This window comes from Ammospiza caudacuta, chromosome 25, assembly GCF_027887145.1.
Source record: "Ammospiza caudacuta isolate bAmmCau1 chromosome 25, bAmmCau1.pri, whole genome shotgun sequence".
Classification (NCBI taxonomy): domain Eukaryota; kingdom Metazoa; phylum Chordata; class Aves; order Passeriformes; family Passerellidae; genus Ammospiza; species Ammospiza caudacuta.
In genome coordinates, this window is record NC_080617.1 from 6718406 (window position 1) to 6739409 (window position 21004).

At 52.2% G+C, this 21004-nt stretch overlaps 2 protein-coding genes across 2 annotated transcripts; both read left to right on the top strand.

Moving 5' to 3' along the window:
• Positions 1-1480: 1480 nt before the first annotated feature.
• RPL11 (ribosomal protein L11) lies at positions 1481-4335 on the top strand. The gene is made up of 6 exons (XM_058819780.1): positions 1481-1512; positions 1877-2027; positions 2352-2458; positions 2808-2939; positions 3286-3396; positions 4261-4335. The coding sequence occupies exons 1-6, from the start codon at positions 1507-1509 to the stop codon at positions 4288-4290; spliced, it is 537 nt and encodes a 178-aa protein (XP_058675763.1). The 5' UTR covers positions 1481-1506; the 3' UTR covers positions 4291-4335.
• Positions 4336-5835: 1500 nt separating this feature from the next.
• On the top strand, positions 5836-18674 carry ELOA (elongin A). The gene is made up of 11 exons (XM_058819771.1): positions 5836-5989; positions 10783-10839; positions 11450-11568; positions 12357-13551; positions 14347-14461; positions 14806-14961; positions 15328-15425; positions 16056-16236; positions 17056-17167; positions 17405-17556; positions 18063-18674. The coding sequence occupies exons 1-11, from the start codon at positions 5918-5920 to the stop codon at positions 18122-18124; spliced, it is 2319 nt and encodes a 772-aa protein (XP_058675754.1). The 5' UTR covers positions 5836-5917; the 3' UTR covers positions 18125-18674.
• The last annotated feature ends 2330 nt before the right edge of the window (positions 18675-21004 follow it).

Genomic DNA, 21004 nt, shown 5'->3' on the forward strand with positions numbered 1-21004 from the left:
GATGGACTGTTGGTTTGTCCCGTGGAGAGGTGGCAGTGTCACCCTGCAATCCACTGCCACTTTTGGGAAATCTGTAAATGCTGGAGTCAGAAAACAGAAAGTTTTTCTTCACCTGGAGAGCAGCAGTGGTGTCCTGTAGTGACACTGAGATTCTCTGATCTGGCAGACCATGCAGGCTGGGCAAAGGAGGGCCCTGCTGTGGAGAGGGGAGGGGACACAGCACAGCACCCCCAGCCCCCTGTGCCCGTGGGGAGCAGCCTTGCAGCACAGGATTGCTCCTGGGTTGCTGGAATCCTTTGGATCCATGGATTGCTGGCAGCTGGAAGCCAGCCCAGCCTGCAGCTCTTTCCAGCAGAGCTGTTCCTGGATGAAGGAAATCCAGAATGAAACAGCGATGTTGCTTTTGAACCAGAGGCTTTTCACACCCTCTGCACGGAGACTCCTGACAGGTTTTTTTTTCTCTCCTTAATGAGACAAGCTGATTATTCATTTATCCTTCATCCTCGCTTAGAAGCAACTGGGGCAAAAAATAATTGACGGCATTACACGGTCTTGGGGAGGCAGGGAAAGGGGATAAACAGGGAGAGCCTTGAGCTGCTGCCATCCTCACTGAGTGTGAGCCTCATTGAAGGCATTTTCTGCTCAGGATGTGGCCACTGAGGAGAAGCTTGGACTCCAAAGTGGCGTGAGTGAAGCTGAGTGCAGCAGGGAATGGGCTGGCAGCCTCCCAAGTGGTACAAAAAGAGGATCCAGATCCCAGACTGAGCTCTTGAAACACACCAACACCTTCCTGAAAGAGTGAAGTGAAACTGGACTGCCTTCCCAGGTCTGCTTCAAGGAATTCGGGGCTGTGAGGATGTGAGAGGCTCTGATAACCACACTCGCTGGGAGCTGCTCCAATATCGAGTGCAGCATCTCCCACCAAGGCTGCTGCTGGGGATTTTATTTTGGCTGAGAACAGCCAATGAATTAAATGGTATTAAACTATAACTGCTCTGGGGATCTGAGCCTGCCTTCCCCTGATCCTTGCTCCAGGGAAGAATGAACTTTGGTTTGGATTTTTGCTAAGGTATGTCTATGCTAAGTCAAGAACTTTTATTTCTTCTTTTTCTGTTGTTTTGGTTTCATGCTCTGCCAGTGAGGGAGCTCCCAAAAGAAGCTGGGGAGTGTAGCTAGGACAGCTGATCCCAAAGGAATAGCCCACAGAGGGAAAGTCATTCCCAGTATAGAACTTGACGTTCAGGAAGAGTTCTGGCATCAATCAGGGCTGGTGAACAACTGCATTGCGCATCACATGTTCGGGTTGTTTTCCCTCTCTCGGTTAATTGTAATTACTGTAAATATTTACCGTAATTACCGCGTTTGGCTTTGTTGTCAATAATGAGCATTAATTAATGGCGGTTGCCATGGCAACCCAGCCCTCCGCCCGCCAGGGGGCGCCGCCTCCCCGCGCGCTCCCACAATTCCCCGCGGCCGCGTCCCGCCCGCCTCTTCCCCGCCTCCATCATGGCGGTGAGTGCCGGGCCCGCGGCCCGGGCCGCCTCCATCCGCCGCCATCCGCGCTCGGCGGGGCTTTCCCGGGCGCGGCCCGTGCGGGCGGGAGCGGGGAAGGCCGGCGGGAACAGCGTGGGGCCGGGATGGCCGCGGAGGAGCCGGAGGAGCGGCTGCAGCCGTGACAGGCCGCGGTCCGCCCGGTGCGGGCGGCGCTCCCGGAGGGGCCGCGGTACCGGAGTTCGGGCTCGGCGGGGAGCGGGGCGCGGTGTCCGCCTGAGGAAACCTCTCTGCGGAGCCCCGGCGGAGCGTCCTGGGGCTGCCGGGGCGGGGGGCGGGAGCGGCCCGGGCAGCCCCGGTTACCCCCGGTGTGCTCTCTCCGCAGCAGGACCAAGGTGAGAAGGAGAACCCGATGCGGGAGCTGCGGATCCGCAAACTCTGCCTCAACATCTGCGTCGGGGAGAGCGGGGATCGGCTCACCCGCGCCGCCAAGGTGCTGGAGCAGCTCACGGGGCAGACCCCCGTGTTCTCCAAAGGTGAGCGGCTGCCCGGGAGCCCTGGATGTTCTCTCGGGTGTTTTCCGTCCTTCTCCCTGGGTGCCCTTCCCAGGAAAGGCTCCTTAAATCGGGAGAGTTGCTGGAGAATTGGGGAGATTCAATATTCAGGGATTCGTGCGCGTTTGTGCGTTTTAGTTCTGTGTCCAAACTCAGGCTGCTGCTTTGCCAGCATCCCTTAAGACAGAACGTGAAACTGCCTCCGTTCTTTGCGATTCCGTGAATTTTTTGGGTGTTGAGAAGCTCTGAATCCCCCGGGTGGGAATTCTCTGGCTGTCCCCTGAGTGTGAGTGTTGCTGCCCACAGCCCGGTACACGGTGAGGTCCTTCGGGATCAGGAGAAACGAGAAAATCGCTGTTCACTGCACGGTTCGTGGCGCCAAAGCAGAGGAGATCCTGGAGAAGGGGTTGAAGGTGAGGATTTTGGGCTGGATCTTTGCTTTGTGACAGAACAGAACTTTTCCTTTCTGCATAAAGGGGTGTGTGCTCTGAAATGCTGAGGTGATCCAGATCCAGGTCAGACACACGGGGTGAACTGTTCACACTGTTTATCTGGGTGGTGTTTCAGCCTTATTTAAGAACTAATTGGTGCAGCAGCTGATTTTTTGGGGGTTTTTTCTTTGCTGCTAGGATTTGGAAGTAAAATTTTTGGGATAAAGACTCAATAGCTAATGAGTGATTTGGGGGTCTGGTAGCAGTGGGCAGGAGTTTGAATTCTGCTTCCAGTCAGGAACAAAATAACCAGCAAGAACCAACGTTTCAGGTGCGAGAATACGAGCTGAGGAAAAACAACTTCTCAGACACGGGGAACTTTGGCTTTGGGATCCAGGAACACATCGATCTGGGCATTAAATACGATCCCAGTATTGGGATTTATGGCCTGGATTTCTACGTGGTGAGTATTCCCTGCTTGCTGGGCTTGGGGGAAGGCTCCAGAAGGAGCCTGGAGCGAGCACTGCCTCCCGTGGACTTGCTGGAAGATAAATTTGGGTTTTGTTGACATTATTTTATGAGATTCCCGGAGCTGCAATTCCATAAAATCCCTGATTTATTAGAAATCTCACAAAACCTCTTCAGAAGCAAATCCTGTTGCTCTGACAGCAACTCCTGCGATAACACAGAAATGGCAGCAAGGCATCACTGCTGAGGGAACTCCCGGCTTCTGTCCTGGAAAAGTGCTTAGTTTAGGGAAGCAGGAAGCACCAGGATGAAGCAGAGCTGTTGTTGGCTTTGTCCTGCAGGTGCTGGGCAGGCCGGGTTTCAGCATTGCTGACAAGAAACGCAGGACTGGCAACATCGGGGCCAAGCACAGGATTGGGAAGGAGGAGGCCATGCGCTGGTTCCAGCAGAAGGTACAGTCCCATCTCCCTGGAGTATCCCAAGGAGCAGCAGAATGCTCCTGGGAAGGCTGCAGCAAATCACTGAACAGATTTTGAGTGCTGAAATTGTGGATTTTTGCTGTCCCTGAGCAGTAGAAGCTGCTGCTACTGAATAGAAATATTTTGCTTTTTTTGGGTGTGCTGAACTGAAGAGCAGCTCTTGGCAGGAGAGCTGGGAGGAACAACCAGCTCTTGTGTAAATGGCTCCCAGAGTTTTTGGGGTTTGGGGATCGTGAGTGAGGAGGCGGCGTTAGGATTTGTTGGTCTGACACTGCTCCAGGCTCAGCTGCCACACTTGGAGGATGGAGAGATCCACAAATAAAACAAAATTTTGGCCTTATCTGTCCATAAAATGAATGGGAGCTGCTGAAAGCTGGTTTGGAAATCTCAGAGGTGGGGACTGCTGATAGTTTCTTGGGTTTGTTGGTTTTTTTGGATAAAAAGTGTGGAGTCTGCCTGGATCCACACAGGTCACAGCCTGTGCAGGGAGGCCTCTGCCCGATCTTGCTGAATTCCTGTTTCCCCATCCTGCCTGGCTGTGTTAATGTGGCACAGTTGCCCTCAGGGCCCAGATTTTGGGCTGCTCAGACCAGCCCTGGAGGGTGTGGCTGCTTTTTCCAGGGATTTTATCTGAGCACAGCCCCTTGGACATTCCAGCACAGCACAGGGGCTGCAGGAAAACTGCTCTGCCATGTCCATGTTGGCTTGGAATGACTCTGGTGATTGAGGTTTTCTGCACAGCAGCACTGTACTTTTACCTGATGGTGATTTCTCACTGTACTTTTACCTGATGGTGATTTCTCACTTGTTCTTTTTTTTTTTCTTTTCCCCTCACAGTATGATGGCATCATCCTTCCTGGTAAATGAGCAGTTCTGTTGCCAGAGAAGTAAATGAATTTTTCTAACCCCTAACTTGTGTTGTGAATTTTGTGGGGAAGCTGATGGGAATGAGGGTCCTTCACTAGTATGATTTGGCTTTTTTTCCCCTTTTTGTATTTTCCAATCCATGCTGCAATCCAGTGCTGCAGGCTGGGGAGCAAAGCTCTTCTGTATCTGCATTCCCTGCTTAAGCTTTGAGATGGAGGCAGCTCAGGGGACAGTTTCCAAGCTCCCAAAGTTTGCAGTGACCCCAAGCATCAGTGTGCCTCCTCAGCCAGCTGTCCCACACCCCTGAGCTCTGTCCTTCCTGCAGGTGGGTTCAGTCACAGCCAACTCCCAGCCAGCCTGCAAAATACCTGGGCACTGCTGCTCCAGGCACTCCATTGCTGCTGCTAATTCCTCCAGCCCTGATTTAGAAAGCAACAAAGGCTTTTTCCCCATTTTCCATTATTCAGCAGGTCCCAGCGCCACACAAGGTCTCTGCTGGTGCTGCCAGGTGTGTCCTGGCTCTGTGTGACTCACACACAGGCTGGGGCTGCTCTTACCTTGCTCTCAGACAGGTTTGTCCAGGGGGAAGCTCTGCCCAGTACCAGCATTTGTAAGTTGAGGCACAGAGACCCTCAGCTTTCCTCATACAACACCCTCTTCCCTCCTCCCAGCCAGCTGAGTGCTCTTATCAATTCTACGCTTCCAGCAGCCTTTTGGGGTGCTCTGAGGTCTGCCCCCTCGCTGAATCCCAGGGGCATGGAAAGGGCTGGGCTTGGGTCCACACTGAGACCTGGAAATGGCTGGACTCGGGTCCAGGCTCAGCTGAGACAGCTGCCAGCCATCCCAAAGAAAAGCAGCCATTGGGAGGCAACAGGAATAGGTGTGCCGTGACATTGTGTCAGGGAAAATATGTGTCCAGGTCTGGGCTCAAGTCAAGAAAGATGAGGAGCTGCTGGAGCAGGTCTAAAAGAGGGAACAAAGATGATTAAAAGACTGGAGCATCTCTCTGATGAACAGTCTATGGGAGCTGGGCCTGGTCAGGATGGAGAAGGGAAGGCTGAGAGGGGACCCCATAAACCCACAAAATATCCCCAAGGGTGTCAGAGGACAGTACCAGGCTCTGTTTAGGGACAGGACGAGGAGCAAGGGCCATTAAATAAAACGTAACGAGTTCTGCCTCAACGTGAGGAAGAACTTTCCATGAGGGTGGCAGAGCCCTGGAACAGCCGCCCAGGGAGGGCTGGAGTCTCCCTCTGTGGGGACATCCCAAACCCACCTGGACGTGTCCCTGTGCCACCTGCTGACCCTACCTGGGCAGGGGTTGAACCGGACGATCTCCAGAACCGCAGCTCCTCCGGGATTGTGGCAGCCCCTCCTGAAGGCAGGGCCGGCACAGCCGCGGGGCCGCGCTCCCCTCAGGGCGGCGCTGCCAGCACTCAAGATGGCGCCGCTGCCAGCCCCCAACATGGCGCCCGCCGCCCTCTGCCCTCACCCGCCATGGCCGAGGCCGCGCGGCGCCGCTTCCGCTTCCTGCCCGCAGCCAAGATGGCGGTGGCGGCGGGGCAGCGCCGTGGGCCCGGCGGCCGCTGAAGCCGCTTCCGCCGCCGCCGGCTCTCCAGCAGTAAAAATGGCGGAGTCGGTGCTGGAAGTTGTGGGCCGGCTCCAGGCGCGGCTGGCGGGCAACGCCGAGCCCAAGAAGGTGATGGGGGCTGCCTCGGCCCGCCGGGGTGCCAGCGGTGGGGACGGGGGTCGGGAGTGCGCGGTCGGGGCCTCCCTCCGCCGGGGCTTCCCCCGCGGGCAGCTCCGTGCCCGGCCGGGGCCGCGTTGCGTGGGCTGGGACGCGCGGGCTGCCCGGGGCTCGTCCCCGGCTCGCGGGCCCTGGGTGTCCCGTTGCGGCGGGCCGGTGTCGTCTGTGGGGTGTCCCCGTGGCAGTGGTGGGCGGGCGTCTCTTTTTAGGGTCCCCCCGAGACAGCCTTGGGGTGGTGGCAGGGGTCCCGTGGCAGATCCTCCCGCGACAGTGGCAGGCAGGGATCACTTTTGGGGTGTCCCGTGGCAGTGGCAGGCAGGGCTCCCTTTGGGGTCTCCCTTGGCTGGCTGGGGTCCGTTTTGGGGTCTCCCTTTTGGGGTCTCCCTTGGCAATGACGAGCAGGGGCCCCTTTTAGGGTCTCCCTTTTGGGGTTGTCCCTTGGCAGTGACGAGCAAGGATCCCTTTTGGGGCGTCCCTTTTAGGGTCTCCCTTGGCAGTGTCAGGCAGGGATCCCTTTTGGGGTGTCCCCTGGCAGTGGCAGGCTGGGGTCCCTTTTGGGGTCTTCCTTTAGGGGTGTCCCTTTTGGGGTGTCCCTTTTGGGGTCTCCCCTGGCAGTACCGGGCCGGGCTGGGCATTCGGGCAGCGGAGGGAGAGCTCTCCGGGAGAGCCGTGTCCCGGTGACGTGTTGGGTGGCGGAGCCGCGGCGCCCGTGAGCCCACGCAGGGAGGCCCCGCTGGGGGCCGGGGCTCCCCTCGTGTCCTCTCCAGTCCCCCCTGGCCTTGGGGGGACTCGCCTGCCTCCTCTCGCCCCTCTCCACCAGGGAATGTCCCCGCTGCCAAAATGTTCTGCTGCGGTGCTGCCCCGACCTGCCCCGGGCTCGCTGTGCTCGGTGACATTCTGGTGACAGCGGCCGTCCTGCACCAGAGCTGGTTTTTCTAGTGAGATTTGGAATTCTGGTGGAACTCGGGCGTGCTGTTACTCCGTTCTCCTGTTTGAAAGGGGGAGCATCTGCTGGGAGTATTCACACGTGCTGGGTTCGCGTTTTGTGTAATTCAGGTGAAGGAGGAGGCAGGCAGGGCTGTGCAGCTGCTCCGTGCTGGGCTGGCTCTGTTTCACCGAAACAAACACCTGCAGAACTCGCTGCCCGAGATCTCCCACCACCCAGGAGGAGGAGGAGAGGATGCTGGAGTGCTGACCCTTTGAAATGGGAGCCCCTGCAGGAGCTCCGGCCTGGCTGGGGGTGATGCAATGGGATCTGGTTACTCTCCTCACCCTCTCAGAGCAGGGTTGAACTGGTGGAGCCCCAAATGGAGCCGAGGGACTGCCAAGGAGGCAGATCCAGGGGGTCTGAGCTTCCTGAGATCGTGGGCAAGACTTGTAATATTGTTTCAGCGCTCTGTGCACAGAGAATTAGCTCTGCTGTTCCCAGCCCCTCGTGTGAGCTCGGGCAAGAGTGTTTCTGGAGCACTGCAAGCCCCGGGCAGTGTTTGCACAGCCCGGCTCTTTCTGCAGTGACCTCGTGGTGTGAAGTCGTTTCTTGCTCTGTTGATCCTGGGCGGTTTTGCAAGGGCAGGCAGAGGAGGTAAAGCAGGGTAATGACTTGAAAAGCTCTTTTCTTCCCCAGCAGAAAGGCCCTGTGACCTATATTCTTTACTTCTGATACTTTTCCAACCATATCCTCGGAAATGTTAGTGGTTTAAAGCCTGAATTTAGTTGCCATTGCATTGTCTTGATGGATCTTGTCAGGATCTTCCTTTGAAGAAATTTTACCCCATCAGCAGGACAAACCCACAGCATCCCTGGGTGCTGCCCACCCTTACACCATTTCCAGTCCTCACTCTTCTTGCCTGGTCCCTTAAAAATATTTTATCAGGAATGTGCAAGAATAATATTTGCCCAGTATGCCTTGCTGAAAGGTGTAAAGTGTTGTTATTCCTGGTTTGGGGTAAAAATTGGGCTGCTGGCAAGGAACAGCGCGAGTGAAATCTTGGACAGTGCTGTCATGGTTTGGAAAATGTCCTTTTTTTCCAGCAGAGGAGGTACAAGTTCTGCTCCAGGGCTATGGGAAGAAAGAGGAGAAGGAAAACATGAGCAAGAGCATCTTCATGGAGGCCAGGCTGTGCTGGAGCAATTTGATATTAGTGTGTGTTTGTAGTGTGGTAACGGTCTGGCTGCCTTCTTTCAGGGAAAGAAAACGATCCACCCATGTTCAGCAGGACTTGATTGGAGCTGGAGCTCAGTTTTGTGGGTTGTGTCTTGATTGACTGAAGCCCTGCCCTGTTCTGGGGTGTTTTAGAAGAGTTTTGCCCTGTGTGTCTCACCAGACTCAAGCCTGGTGTTCTCTGTCTCCCACCTGGTCGCCTTTTCCTCGCAGGATTTGTGTGATCTTGGCTATTTCCAAGATGAGCTGCCAGATTTAGAATCCCAGGATTGTTACAGGTTGGAGAAGACCTCCAGGATCGAGTCCGACCTTTGATTCAACCTTTCCATATCAACTGAGTTCCACATTGAGTTGTTTCTTGAACACCTCCAGGGATGAAGACTCCACCACCTCCCTCCAATGCCTGACCACCTTTCTGTGAAGAATTTCCTCCTGTTGCCCAAAATTCCTTCTGATGTCCCTGTAAGCCTCAGTGGGATGAACTCCATCAGCTTGTTTCCAAAGGAAATAAAGTTTAGTATGAGTTTTTAAGCCTGACTGCATCAAAGTTGTCTCACTTGGTGCATCTCAAGCACAAGGACCATGGAGGAACCGACTGCAGTGGCTGTGGAATATCTCAGCTCCTCATGAGATGTGTTCTGGATCAAGTGTGTGGCTCCCCTGGTCTCCAGCCACACTGAGAACAGCATTGCCATTGAGAGCAGCACTTCTCTTCCTGGAACTCAGCCCTGAAGGCAGCAAATAACTAAAGAGCAAACAGAACTGTGGGAGATGCTGCAGTGGGGTGTAGCTAGAAAATATTTAGGGACACCAGAACGAGCCCTCCTTTGGTTCTGACTCTCACAGTGGGTTTTGTAAGCTCTGAAGAAACCTTTCTATGAATTTAATTACTCACAGAGATGCTGTTGCTTTAATATTTTCCTGTAGTCTTTTTCTATCTAGTACAAAAATCCATCCTTCTTTCCCTTCCTGCCCCCTTTGTTCACACAAATCCAAACTCTTTATTACCAATCCCAGAAGGATTTTGGCCTTCCCAGAGGGATCCTGAGCCCTGAACTGTGAGGAGAGGCAGCAGAGTTGGGCTCTGTCTCTGCTGCCTTTGCTTTGGTGCCTTCAGTTGCCAGCACTTGTTGAGCAGCTGTGCTGGCAAGGCAACAGCAGCCACCCTTGGTATCAGTGTTTCACTCTTCTAAACCAAGAAAACCGAAACCTTGTGTCACAGTTATTAGGTCCTAAATAGAAAGGGGTGGTTTCTAGTGAGCAGAAGTTGTGGTTTTGCTCATGTCAGCGGAACCCTTCTCTGGGTGTCGAGGAGTGTTTCCTCTCAGAAAGCAGAACCCTCCTCAAACAGGTTCAGGGAACTCCTTTCCCTCCAGAGAGACCTGCAAACCTGCCTGGTCCTTGCAGGGTGGCTGTGGGGATGCCTGGGTGTCAGCTCAGGCTGACACTGCTGATCTGAGCACGAGCACAGTGCTTCAAAGAGAAGATCTTGTGGATCAGGGGCAGCCCTTTGTATGGCATATAGCATAGGAGTGCTGAGCACAGCCTGGGCTCCATAGGGGCTATAATAATGGGAATGCTGATGAGGCTGGACTGTGGCTATAGCTGAGCTGTGGGAAATGATGTGAGGGGCAACAGTGCTGTCAGATGTGTTCTACCATGTACTGGAGCTCCAGAGCCAACAGCCATCGTGGGGAGGCCATGTCCCCAAGCACCTGGCTGGCAGAGGTACAGGAACATCCCCTGCACTCAGAATCCCACAATCATTGGGGTTGGATCCTCCAGGATCATTTGGTCCAACCTGTGACTGATCCCCAGCCCAGAGCCCTGTCTGGTCAGTCCTTCAACACCTCCCAGGCATGGTGACTCCACCACCTCCCTGGGCAGTCCATTCCATGCCTGGCCACCCTTTCCTGAAGAAATTTCTCTTGGTGTCCAACCTGAACCTCCCCTGGTTCAGCTTGAGGCTGTTTCTTCTTGCCAACCTCCTCCAGCTCCTCCTTGGAGAGGGCTCCTTGTCCCACCCTGTCCCGTGGAGCAGCTGAAGATGCTGGCAGAACCTTGCTTGGGGTGTGTGGAGGAAAAAAACACTTCTCTGGTGTTTGGTGAAAAGAGTGGAGCAAGAGGGAGGGAACTTGCTGTTTTAGCACCTGATTGAAGAGAGCCTGTCTGCAGTGGAGACACAGGTTCCCCTCTTAGGTCTTTAAGAGCATCTAGAAATCTTCCTTCCCTTTTTTATTGCCAAGGGCAGTGATTCCAACACCACCTTCTGAGAGGCTTCCAAGTGCTTTCTTCCTCTTGCTGTGTGTTTGTGTTCCCAGTGCTTTAAACCAGACTGAAGCTGCAAACATTAATATTTGGGTGTTACGAGACTTTCTGGTGGGTTCCTGTGGGCAGAGATGAGATTTTTTTGCAGTTGGCCCTCGTGTTCAGCTTCTCAGGAGCTTTTTGGAGCCAGACAGCAGCTGTCAGCCACTTGGATCTTCCTAACAAGCTCTCAGGCAGTGCAGCATTTCCTTCCTCCCCAATCCCAGTCTGTGGTTCTGTGTGACAGCTCTGAACCCTTCTCCTCTTGTCTCCACAGCTGCTGAAGAGTCTGAAGAGGCTGTCAGAGTTACCCATCACAGTTGACATTCTCGTGGTAAGAGCTGTGAAATCTCTGGGGCTTTCCCTCGTGTCTGTGGAGCCAGGGAGGGCTGTTCTCCATGAAATCTGCTTTCCCTGGAACAGGGTGTGTTGTCTCACCACCTGCTCCAGCCCAGTGACACAGGAGTGATTGTGATAAGGTTCTGCAAGTGCCAGGCACGGGGAGGGAGCATGCCAGGGCAGGTAGGAAGCCATGCAGGACAGTTTGTCATGTTCAGTTCTCCCAAAAGATTAACACCTGGCTGGGATAAGGGAGTTGGAGCAGATCCCAGCAATAACAAACCAGCAGGAAATGAGGAAGTGCTAATCCTTACAGGTTTTAATACCTTCTGTCTTCAAACTTGCCAGCTCTCATGGTAAATACTGACTTGGGTTAATAATACAAATAATTAGTGTTTGTCTAAGGTAGAATTAACCTTTGATTTACAGTAGTGAGTGATATAAAGCAGCTGAAGACATAATAAAACGATATCTTTGCTGTTAGATCAAGGAACTTTCTCCCTTGCAGCAGTAGGGAGTGTGTTGGTTTCTCTGACTCTTCAGGGAGTTTAACAGGGGTGAGAATTCCTGTTTTGCTAAGATGGATTCCTGGCTCTCTCCTGAAGGAGACAGGAGTTGGGAAGACTGTGAACAGCCTGAGGAAACATGAGCTGGTGGGAGACTTTGCCAAGGACCTGGTGGCCAGGTGGAAGAAGCTGGTGCCGGTGGCGCAGGAGGCAGAGCGGTGAGTGAGCCCCATACATGAGCTTTGGGAGTGTTTTCTCAGTGGATACTTCAAACCTTTCTGGCCAAGGCTCTGGAAAAACTTGTAAAACCAATATGTGAACTCTGCCTGGGGGTTTTGCCTTGTTTTGGCAGAAACTTCCTGCCCTTGCTGGCTCTGGAGTGTTGGGATGATGACAGCTGCAGTTTCATGTGGAAGTTGGGGCCAACTTTCAGGAATTTGCAGTTTGATGAAGAGATTAATAGGAGATGCCAAAAAAGTGCCCTTAATAAAGCAAAAGATGAAATTTGCTTGCTTCCCATTTTGTGATTCTGAAGGCAGGAAGTTCTAGGCCCAAGTAAATTGAAAGAATGCTTTCATGAGCCAGAATCCTATGGAAACTGGAAGTTACTGCTAGCAGGCATGTGGCAGTAACAAAGCTGTGTTGAACCCAGCAGAGATCAAACAGATTTGAGTGATAAAGTCCAGTTATTAATGGGAATTTAAAGGAGTGGTATTCCCACGTGTGGAACTGGGGGACATTTCCCACAGCATCACACAGCCAGGAGTGTGTAGGCACAGACAAGGTTCTGTCTCTAGTTCTAACAAAAATGCAATTCTTGCACTAGAAATGCAATTTTTAAATGCCTGATTGTTGCTGTTCCTTAGAGATTTAGTGGGATTTTTGCCACAAAGCTACCAAATACTACTTTGGTCTTCCATGAGGGGTGTTCCAGTCCGGGGAATGGATCTTTTCATTCATGTTGGGCAGTATTAATCTCACTCTTTTTGGTTCCTTCTCCTTTCAGAAATAACCTGGACTCCGAAGACCGTGACTACGAGAGGAGCAGCTCGAGCAAAAGGCATCAGGAATCCTCTCTCAGAGAGGATGAGGAGGCTGATCAGGAATACTCAGAACCCTTCCAGCCTTCTTGCAGCCAGTCCTATAGCCCAGATCATAGGGAAAAGAAGTCCAAAAGGTATCCTAGGCCTGAGAGAGCCTATGAGACTTACAGCTATAGCAGCCACCAGGGGAAGGGTTGGGGCAGATCCTCCCCGGTGCTCTCTTCAGACCAGGAGTACTCGGACTGTGGGCAAGCTGTGTCACCTGAGCCCAGTGAGAGCCCTCAGGATATGGACACAGACCCTTATGCCTCTGAGGAGCAGGAAGAACCAGCACTATTCCCTAGGAAAGCCAATAAAGGGCACAGCTTCCAGGAGAAGCTGGGGGCAGGCCGGGAGCGCGGCGACGTCTGCGACAAAGGGAACGCGAGTCGGAGCAAAGAGCACAAATCCTCGCACAAGAAACAGCGACTCGATGGCAGAGGGGATGACAGGAGCTCTGCCTTCAGCCCTGAGAGGTTGCACAAGGCTTCCTTTAAGGAGCAGCTCCGAGAATCCCCCGTGGCAGCAGGCAGCAAGGAGAAGCAGAGGACGTCAGAGGGCGGCAAAAAGGAGAAGAATCGGGAAAGCGGCGCCTCCAGGAAGGAGAAGCCGCACTCGGAGGAATCTTTGGAGAACCATGTCAAGAAGCAAAAGCATCGGGACTCTGAGAAGAGCAAATTGGAAAAGTCCAAGCAGAGTCTGGAGAGCTCTAACTCAGAGAAAAGGAAAGCTGAGAGTGACTCAGGCAATAGGATCAAGGAAAAGGGGGGTTCTGGGAGCTTAAAGTCTTCGGAGGGGAAGCGCAAAATCTCCGATGTGGACAAAAAATCAGTGGGGTTTTCCTCAAATTCTGGGGAGGGGGAAGCAGAGGATGAGTTTGAACAACCTACAATGTCCTTTGAGTCATATCTCAGCTATGACCAGCCCCAGAAAAAGAAAAAGAAAGTGGTGAAACCCTCAGCTGGGTCAGCTGGGGACAAAGACAGAGGGCACAGCAAACAGAACGGATCCAAAGCCACTACCAACAGCTCCAGCTCCAGTCAGAAAAGTCCCAGCCACAAGAGAACAAGTGAGAAAAAGGCAGAGAAGAAATCCCCAGAGCCTCCTAAACCAAAGAGGGTAAGGTTTGGTAAGAAAGCAGAGTATCTGTGGGTGTGAGCTTAGAATCCAGCCCAGTTTGCACTGCATGTCCTGCTAAAGAGGTTCCCATGTCTCCCCTCTCAAGTATTTATGCTTTTCTAAATTGGACCTTTTTTAGTGCCCAGAAATGGGAGAACTGGTGGTACAAGGCAGCTCATTCCAGAAGACAAACCTTCTTTTGTGAAAGCCTGGAAAATGAGCAATATTTCTGTGCAGATCCTTTGTCACATGGGTGCCAGGGTTTGGTGTATAAATAGGAACTAATATGTAAAATCTTTACTGTTTCATCTTTTTACTCAACTTTGAAACACTTGGCTCTTCACTAAGTGTTTTTTATAAGGTTTAACTTACAAATCCTGCTTTGCCACTCATTCTACTAAGTGCTTCATAAAACTCCATATAAAAGTTTTCAGTTTCCCTCAGTTTCTGAGATTCCCTTCTCCTCCACCAGTGCAAAGTTTTTCTCAGAAAGAGGAGAAGAGGCAGAACTGGTAAATGAGTGTTTGAGATCAAGGAAATGCTTTTGCTTGTCCTGAATATGTTAAAAACATTAATGGCTCTTTCTGGGAGGTGCTGAATGATTCAGATCCCAAATTTCAGTTTCTTCCTATTGGCAGCACCCCTGAGGTTGTTCCCTGGTACAAACTGAGCAGCATTGAATGGTTTACTTAAAATGTGCAAAAAACCCCACAGTTCAGTGCTGTTTGCACCCTGGTGGAATGTCACATTCTGCTGTATTCCTGTCTTTATTCCATGTCCATCCTCTCCTTCCAGATAATTTTAGATGTGGTCCCGACGTTACCAGACATCCCCCTGCCCCCCATCCAGGCCAATTATCGTCCTCTTCCCTCCATCGAGTCCATCACCTGCTCCCAGACAAAAAGGAAAGGTATGTTGGGCAGGAAAAGGGGTTTGGAATGAGCCAGACTGTGGCAGAGAGCAGGGGTGGGTTCAGGTCTTTTCTTTGGGGTCTGCCAAGGGCAGAGGTTTCAGATAAAAAAGCAGCTGTTTCCCATGTAATCCATCAGAAAATAGAAAAATCCTTCATTGACGCTTCTTTGGGGCTCAGGCTTTGGGTTTGCCCTTCCTCAACTTGCTCTGCAGCCTCTTGAAGAAGACTTTGCCCTTTAGGTCACTTCTGGGTGACTCCAATTTGTGGTTCCTGTTCCATTTATCAGGACAGGCTCTTTCTTTTCTCTGTCCCCTCCTCACTGCAATGGTTTCCCTCCACAGCTGTGTCCTCGCCGGTGGAGGAGAGCGAAGCTGGTTTCACAGGCCGCCGGTTAAATTCCAAAATGCAGGTGTACTCTGGCTCCAAAACTGCCTACCTCCCAAAGATGATGTCCCTGTACCAGCAGTGTATCAGGGTCCTCAGCAACAACATCGACTGTGAGTACCTGTCCTTGTCTCTTGAGTCACTGTGCACTGACATTTTGGCAACTTGGTACAGAACCCAGCAGTTCTCCCTGTTATAAATATGGGATAAATCCTACTGGAAGCCCAGGGGCTGCAGGGATCAGCACTTGGAATGCTTTCAAGCACTGCTAAAGCACTGGAAATTATGGGAAATGGAGCTTGCACAAATATTTCTCAACTTGGAGATGTTAGTGCCTGAGGTTCCTTTCTCCTCCCCTCATCCTGAATGGTGTTGTGCAACATTGCAGTTTTTTTCACTGTGTTTCAAGGTGTCAAGCCCTTTCCCTGGCAAGGAAGGAGCAGGATAATTAATACCCTGTGCTTCTTGCTTCTCTCTAGCAATCTATGAAGTGGGTGGTGTCCCTTTCTCAGTGCTGGAGCCAGTGTTGGAGAGGTGCACCCCGGAGCAGCTGTATCGCATCGAGGAATGTAACCATGTGAGTGCCTTGGCTGGGACAAGGGATGTGGTGTGCAGGGTTGTCCTCACCTCTGAGAGCTTTTCATTGCTCTTTTCATTGCTAGTCCTGAGTTCCTGGCATTGCAGTCATGTATGGGTTTCCTTGAGCTAGGTCTCATAACCTGTTGGAGATTTATATTGCACCTAAGATAGCTCAGCTACCTTATAAGGCATAACAGGATGGCTTCTGTGGTAGTGTTGGAAACAGAAAAGCTTTAATAAAAGGCAAAATAACAAAACTCTTTACAGAGAAAAACCGAGCCAGGTGCAAGAGGTTCTTGCTCCTGGTAAAACACCTCACAAAAGCAATTAGTTTCTTTGTTCTCTTCTTTTTCTAGTAAATGGCTTAGGCAGGACTTTTTGGCTCCTGTCCAATTGGCTATACTTAAGTTTGAGGTGAAGTTCCTCAGGTCCTATGAGGTGTCTTTTTACCTAATCAAAGAGAGAAACTTCTGAGCTTTTTCCTTTTTAAGGAGACCAAAGATAGTTTTGTCAGAAAACACAATTCCTGCCTTGCAGCACATGGCCCCTTCTGGAATTCCACCAGCACTGAGCTGGTGCTGAGGGAAAGGAGGAGTCAGGAGGGATCCCAGCTCTGTATTTGCTCCAGGTGCTGGTGGAGGACACAGATCAGCTGTGGCACAACCACTGCCTGCGAGACTTCAAGAACGAGAAGCCCGAGGAGTTCGAGTCGTGGCGGGAGATGTACCTGCGGCTGCACGACGCGCGCGAGCAGCGCCTGCTCATGCTGGCACGCAACATCGGCTCTGCCCACGCCAACAAACCCAAAGGTGGGGCTGGGGGAGCCCAGCTGGCTTAAATCAGTCCAGTTCTCTCTGGAAGGTTTAGCCAGGCTTAGCTCTGTGTGCTCCCTTGCTTTGTGGTTTGGCAGTGTCTCGATATCATCCGTGACGGTGTGGATGCAGCTCAATATTTTACAGCAGGGATGAGCAGGTTCCTGTTCCATGTGGCTTCTCCTTGCTGGCATGGAAAAGAACCAGGGTGGAGGGAAAGAAACATTTCTGGTTTTTGGGTGAACATAATGATTTTTGGGTGAACATACCTGCGGCTGCACGATGCGCGCGAGCAGCGCCTGCTCATGCTGGCCCGCAACATCGGCTCTGCCCACACCAACAACCCAAAGGTGGGGCTGGGGGAGCCCAGCTGGCTTAACACCAGTCCAGTTCTCTCTGGAAGGTTCAACCAGGCTTAGCTCTGTGTGTTCTCCCTGGAAGGTTTAACCATGCTTAGCTCTGTGTGCTCCCTTGCTTCGTGGTTTAGCGGTGTCTTGATTTCATCCGTGATGGTGTTGATGCAGCTCAATATTTTACAGCAATGATGAGCAGGCTCCTCTTCCATGTGGCTTCTCCATGCTGGCAGGGTGGGGGGAAACATTTCTGGTTTTTGGGTGAACATAATGAGAACTGCTGAGCTGATCAGTTTGATTTCTCACTCTGAGAGGTTCAGACCTTAGGAAGGAGATTGTCACTGTTTCTTTGGAATGGATTGACTGGGGAGAGGTGGATGAAGTCTCAATAGTAAGACAAGCAGTGAGGAGCCTCCTTTATAGCCAGCTGGATGTAAGAGATGTTTCCCTCTGACTCCTGCAGGGAGAGTGGCCAAGATGGCATTTGTGAACTCTGCAGCCAAGCCCCCTCGGGACGTTCGGAGGAGGCAGGAGAAGTTTGGAACTGGAGGCCCTCTCGTGCCAGAGAAGACCAAGTGAGTGTTTCTCTGTAGCACTCGCTGCTCAGGGCCCCCTGAAGCTCTGGAGAGGATACTGTGTGTCTGGGAGCTCCTTTTGCAGGGAAACTTGTAACTGTAATTGCTTGGGAAGTGCTGAGATCCTGCTGGTTCCACCTTGTATCACCCCTGCTGCTGTTACAAACCTGCCCTGTACCTGTAGAATCAACTCAAAGAGAATCCTTTACGGCAATGCCTGTGCTGTGTCTGTTGCAGAATAAAACCAGTCCTGTACCCACCCAGCAAAAGCCACGCTCGGGCCAGTGACGAGCAGTCCTACGATGGGCCCAGCACCAGCAGCGCCCACTCGGCCCCGTCTTCAGGTAGCACCTTCTCCTCCTACGACCCCAGGAAACCCCCTGTGAAGAGTAAGTACAGCCTGCAGCACACCCCTGTGGCCTCTCAGAGCTTAGGAACAGCTGCTTCTGCTGGGGGAGGATTCCTGCTGTGCAGGAGGGTTGGTGTCGGTGTCTCTCCTCTCTCTTTCTCTGTTCAAACTTGTTGCATGAACAACAGCAAAGGGAAATATTTGATTCACCCACTCAGAGCTGACTGGATCAGCCTGTCCTGATGGTACCAGTGAGGCAGAACCTCTGTCTGTCCTCCTGCTGCCCTGTGTCCGTCCAGCTGTCTGGAACTGGAGTGCAGCTCTGTCTGGAAGGTTTAACCAGGGATCAGTGTTGGTGCACTGCAGAAAGCAGCACCTTCTCCTCAGTCTGTGACCTAAAAACTCTGATGGGCCCCGCTCAAACCCTCCTGTCTGCCAGGGCTGCAGCTTCCAACTGCTCTCAGCTCTTCTTCCATCACTTTTCCTTTCATGTGGGGGCTTTTTCGTTTGATTCAGTGGTGGTGTGTTTTTCTTTCTCTTTTGCAGAAATTGCACCAATGATGGCAAAGACTATCAAAGCTTTCAAGAACAGGTTCTCTCGGAGATAAGTTTGCAGTGCTGAGCTGGGCCTTTCTCTCTTGGGGAGGAGTGGCACTGGAGGGGGAGAAGGCACCCAAACAGCCCTTCCTTATCTTTGAACTCTTTGGAGGCTGCAGCTGCTGGGAGAAGCTTTGATCTGCACAAGATGACGGCACAGTATTTTATCTTTTATTCTGGTCCCTTTCTCAGTGTCAAGCCCCCCCTCTTTTACCCCCCTGTCCCCAACATTCTGTTTCTGGCTTTGTCATCCCTCGAAAGAAGGGTGTACAGAATCTCCTGACACAGGAAAATGTGAAATCTTGGCACCTGCTGAGAATGGAGGATCCAGAGACTTATTTACAATTATTTAACCTCTTAATAAATTATAAAATGGTTTTAATTAATATTTTGCCCCTCTACCCTGTTGCATTATTTATGTTGCTCCCAGTAGTCCCTCCCCTCCCAACCCAGTCCCAGGGTGTGACTCGAGCTGGAATCCATCTGAGGGGACACTGGGTGTCACAGGAGCCTTTCCTGTCACCTGCTGGGCCCAAAGTCTCACCTGGAGACTCTGGGACAGGCAGGACCAGTGGCCCAGCCACTTGCCAGGCCTTTGGCTTTGCTCCCTGCTCGTGTGTGTCAATAAAATCTGAGCTCCTGACTCTCTCTGTGCTGTTGCTGTAGATCCTGTCCAGGTGCTTTTGTGGTCCTGCAGGGATGCCAAGAGCCTTTGGGGACGTTTCCTCTGCTGCTGTTGTCTTCTGCTGGCTGCTGGGAATGAAACTGCCAGGGATTTGGGAGAACTTTTACTGTGCATCAAGTCAGATTTTAACTTTTTATCTTGAGAGAGATAGGGGACTTTGCAATGGAAACCAGGTTTTAAATAGCAGTGAAGGCATCGTTTTAGTGGGAAGCAGGAAGGAATTCTTCTGTCTTGTTTTCTGTGTGGAATTGCAAAGGATTTATTTCCAGTTTGGAAGATCCCTAAGTCTTTTCCCTGTATGTTTTGCTCTGTCCCTTCTTTGGAAAAATCCAAGGATTTTGGTCTTTGAACCTGAAACCACTTGAATGAGGCTGGAGGGGAGTGAGCAAGGGAATGTGGCTGTTGTAACACGTGTGTGTCCTTCAGAGCAGGAGCTCCAGAGGCTCCCTTGTGCCTGCTGTGTGAGCAGCTGCAGCTCAGGAGGGAGAAGGGGCTGGATGGGGGTGCCAGGGGGTGCCCTGGAGCTCCTGGAGAGGTCAGAGCCCTGCTGGGGGTGTGGGGATGGCAGCTGGGCTCACAGGGCTGGGCACACTTTGTGCTGCTGGGAAGGTTTCTGCTTGTGGGCTGTGCCTGGGGAAGGTTTCTCCTCGTGTTTTGCTGCCCCAAAGGGAAACCCAGGGGTGCTGCAAGCACAGGATGGGGCTGGGGAGACCCCAGGACTCTCTGGGAGGGCTCTGAGTCGGGGAGGGGAGGGATTCTCCTGTTCCAAGCCATATTTGCTGCCCTAGGACTTTGCTGTCTGGGTGGAAGAGATGCTGGTGGTGGATGCTGTTGTTGTTGGCAGCTCCTGAGAAGCTCAGCTGGCTTTCCATGGCTGCCAAATCCCAATGTCTGTGTGCACTGACCGGGGGAAACCTTGCTGTGAAGGGTCCTCCCTGGAGGGCTCGAGAAAAATCCCTGTTTTGCTTCTGGTTTCTGTTGGGTTGTTTGTTTCTTTCCTTTTTATTTTTTCCACCTGCTTTAGAAGACATGTCTTTCTTTAAAAGCATTCTGAACACCTGTCTCCTGTTTATTTGGTCTGTTCTTTGTTTAGTTTGGAATTCTTGGAAAAAATGTTCTCAGACTCTCACGTGCTGTAAGTTTGTTACAGTCCCAGATGCTTTAATGTCCCCGTGCAGCATTTCAGTGTGTGTTGTGCTGTAAGATAACGGCTCCTTACTCTCCCGTGGTTTTGCTGTATTTAATTTTGCTGTATTTTTAATTAGATAACAATATATTCTCTTCTGCTGACCCTTGTGCTACTGTTCATTTCTCCTCTGTGCTGGGGTGGGGGCAGAGGGGAGGGAAGCAGAGCCTGGTGTTGTTCGGACACGGTGGAGCTTTGAGCAAAGGATCTGGGCGATGCCCAAGAGCGATTTGGGCACTGCTAAACTGCCAATTCATTGATCTCACACTCAGCTGTGGGTATGGCCCAAGCACTGCTGTCCTTTCCCTCCCAGAGCTCCCCCTTTGCTCCAGGCTTTGCCAGCTGTGTCTGTGTTCTGTCTGTGGCACTGCAGGGAGGTGACGCTGGTGTCACTCTGCTCTCACAGGGCCGATGCCAACCCCTCGATGCCAGCCCCTCACCCTTCCCTTCCCTTGGCTTGGGCACTAAATCCAGCCTGGGGAGGGGCTGGCACCGGCCCTCAGCTGGGAGCAGAGCAGGGATATTTCCCTGGGGACACTCGAGGCAAAGTCTGGGATCAAGTGCTCGGGCTGTGACACTGTGCGGTGTTCTGTGCTCCTCCACACGCTGCAGGTGGGGCAGAGCTGCCTCTTCCTCCCACCCATCCCTGCAGGAGGAGGAGGAGGAGGAGGAGGGGCAGTGACTCGGACTCGTATTTGTATTTTGGTCCCAAACTGTGTATATATATATACAATTTTCTATGTTCCTTTTTTTGTGGTAACTAAGATGAATATTTTAATTAGATAAGTTATATGAAAAAAAGAGGAGAATCATGTCTCAATAAAAGCCCAACACTGGACTGTGCCTGCTCGTTCTTTCCTGACACTGACAACGAACGTTACACACACCATGGGGAAACTCCGTGGCTGCTCGGAGGGTGATGCTCCGGTATCCCACTCTGGTATCCCACTCCCGGTATCCCGCTCTGGTATCCCACTCCGGTATTCCGCTCCGGTATCCCGGCGGGGTGCTGCTCCCGTT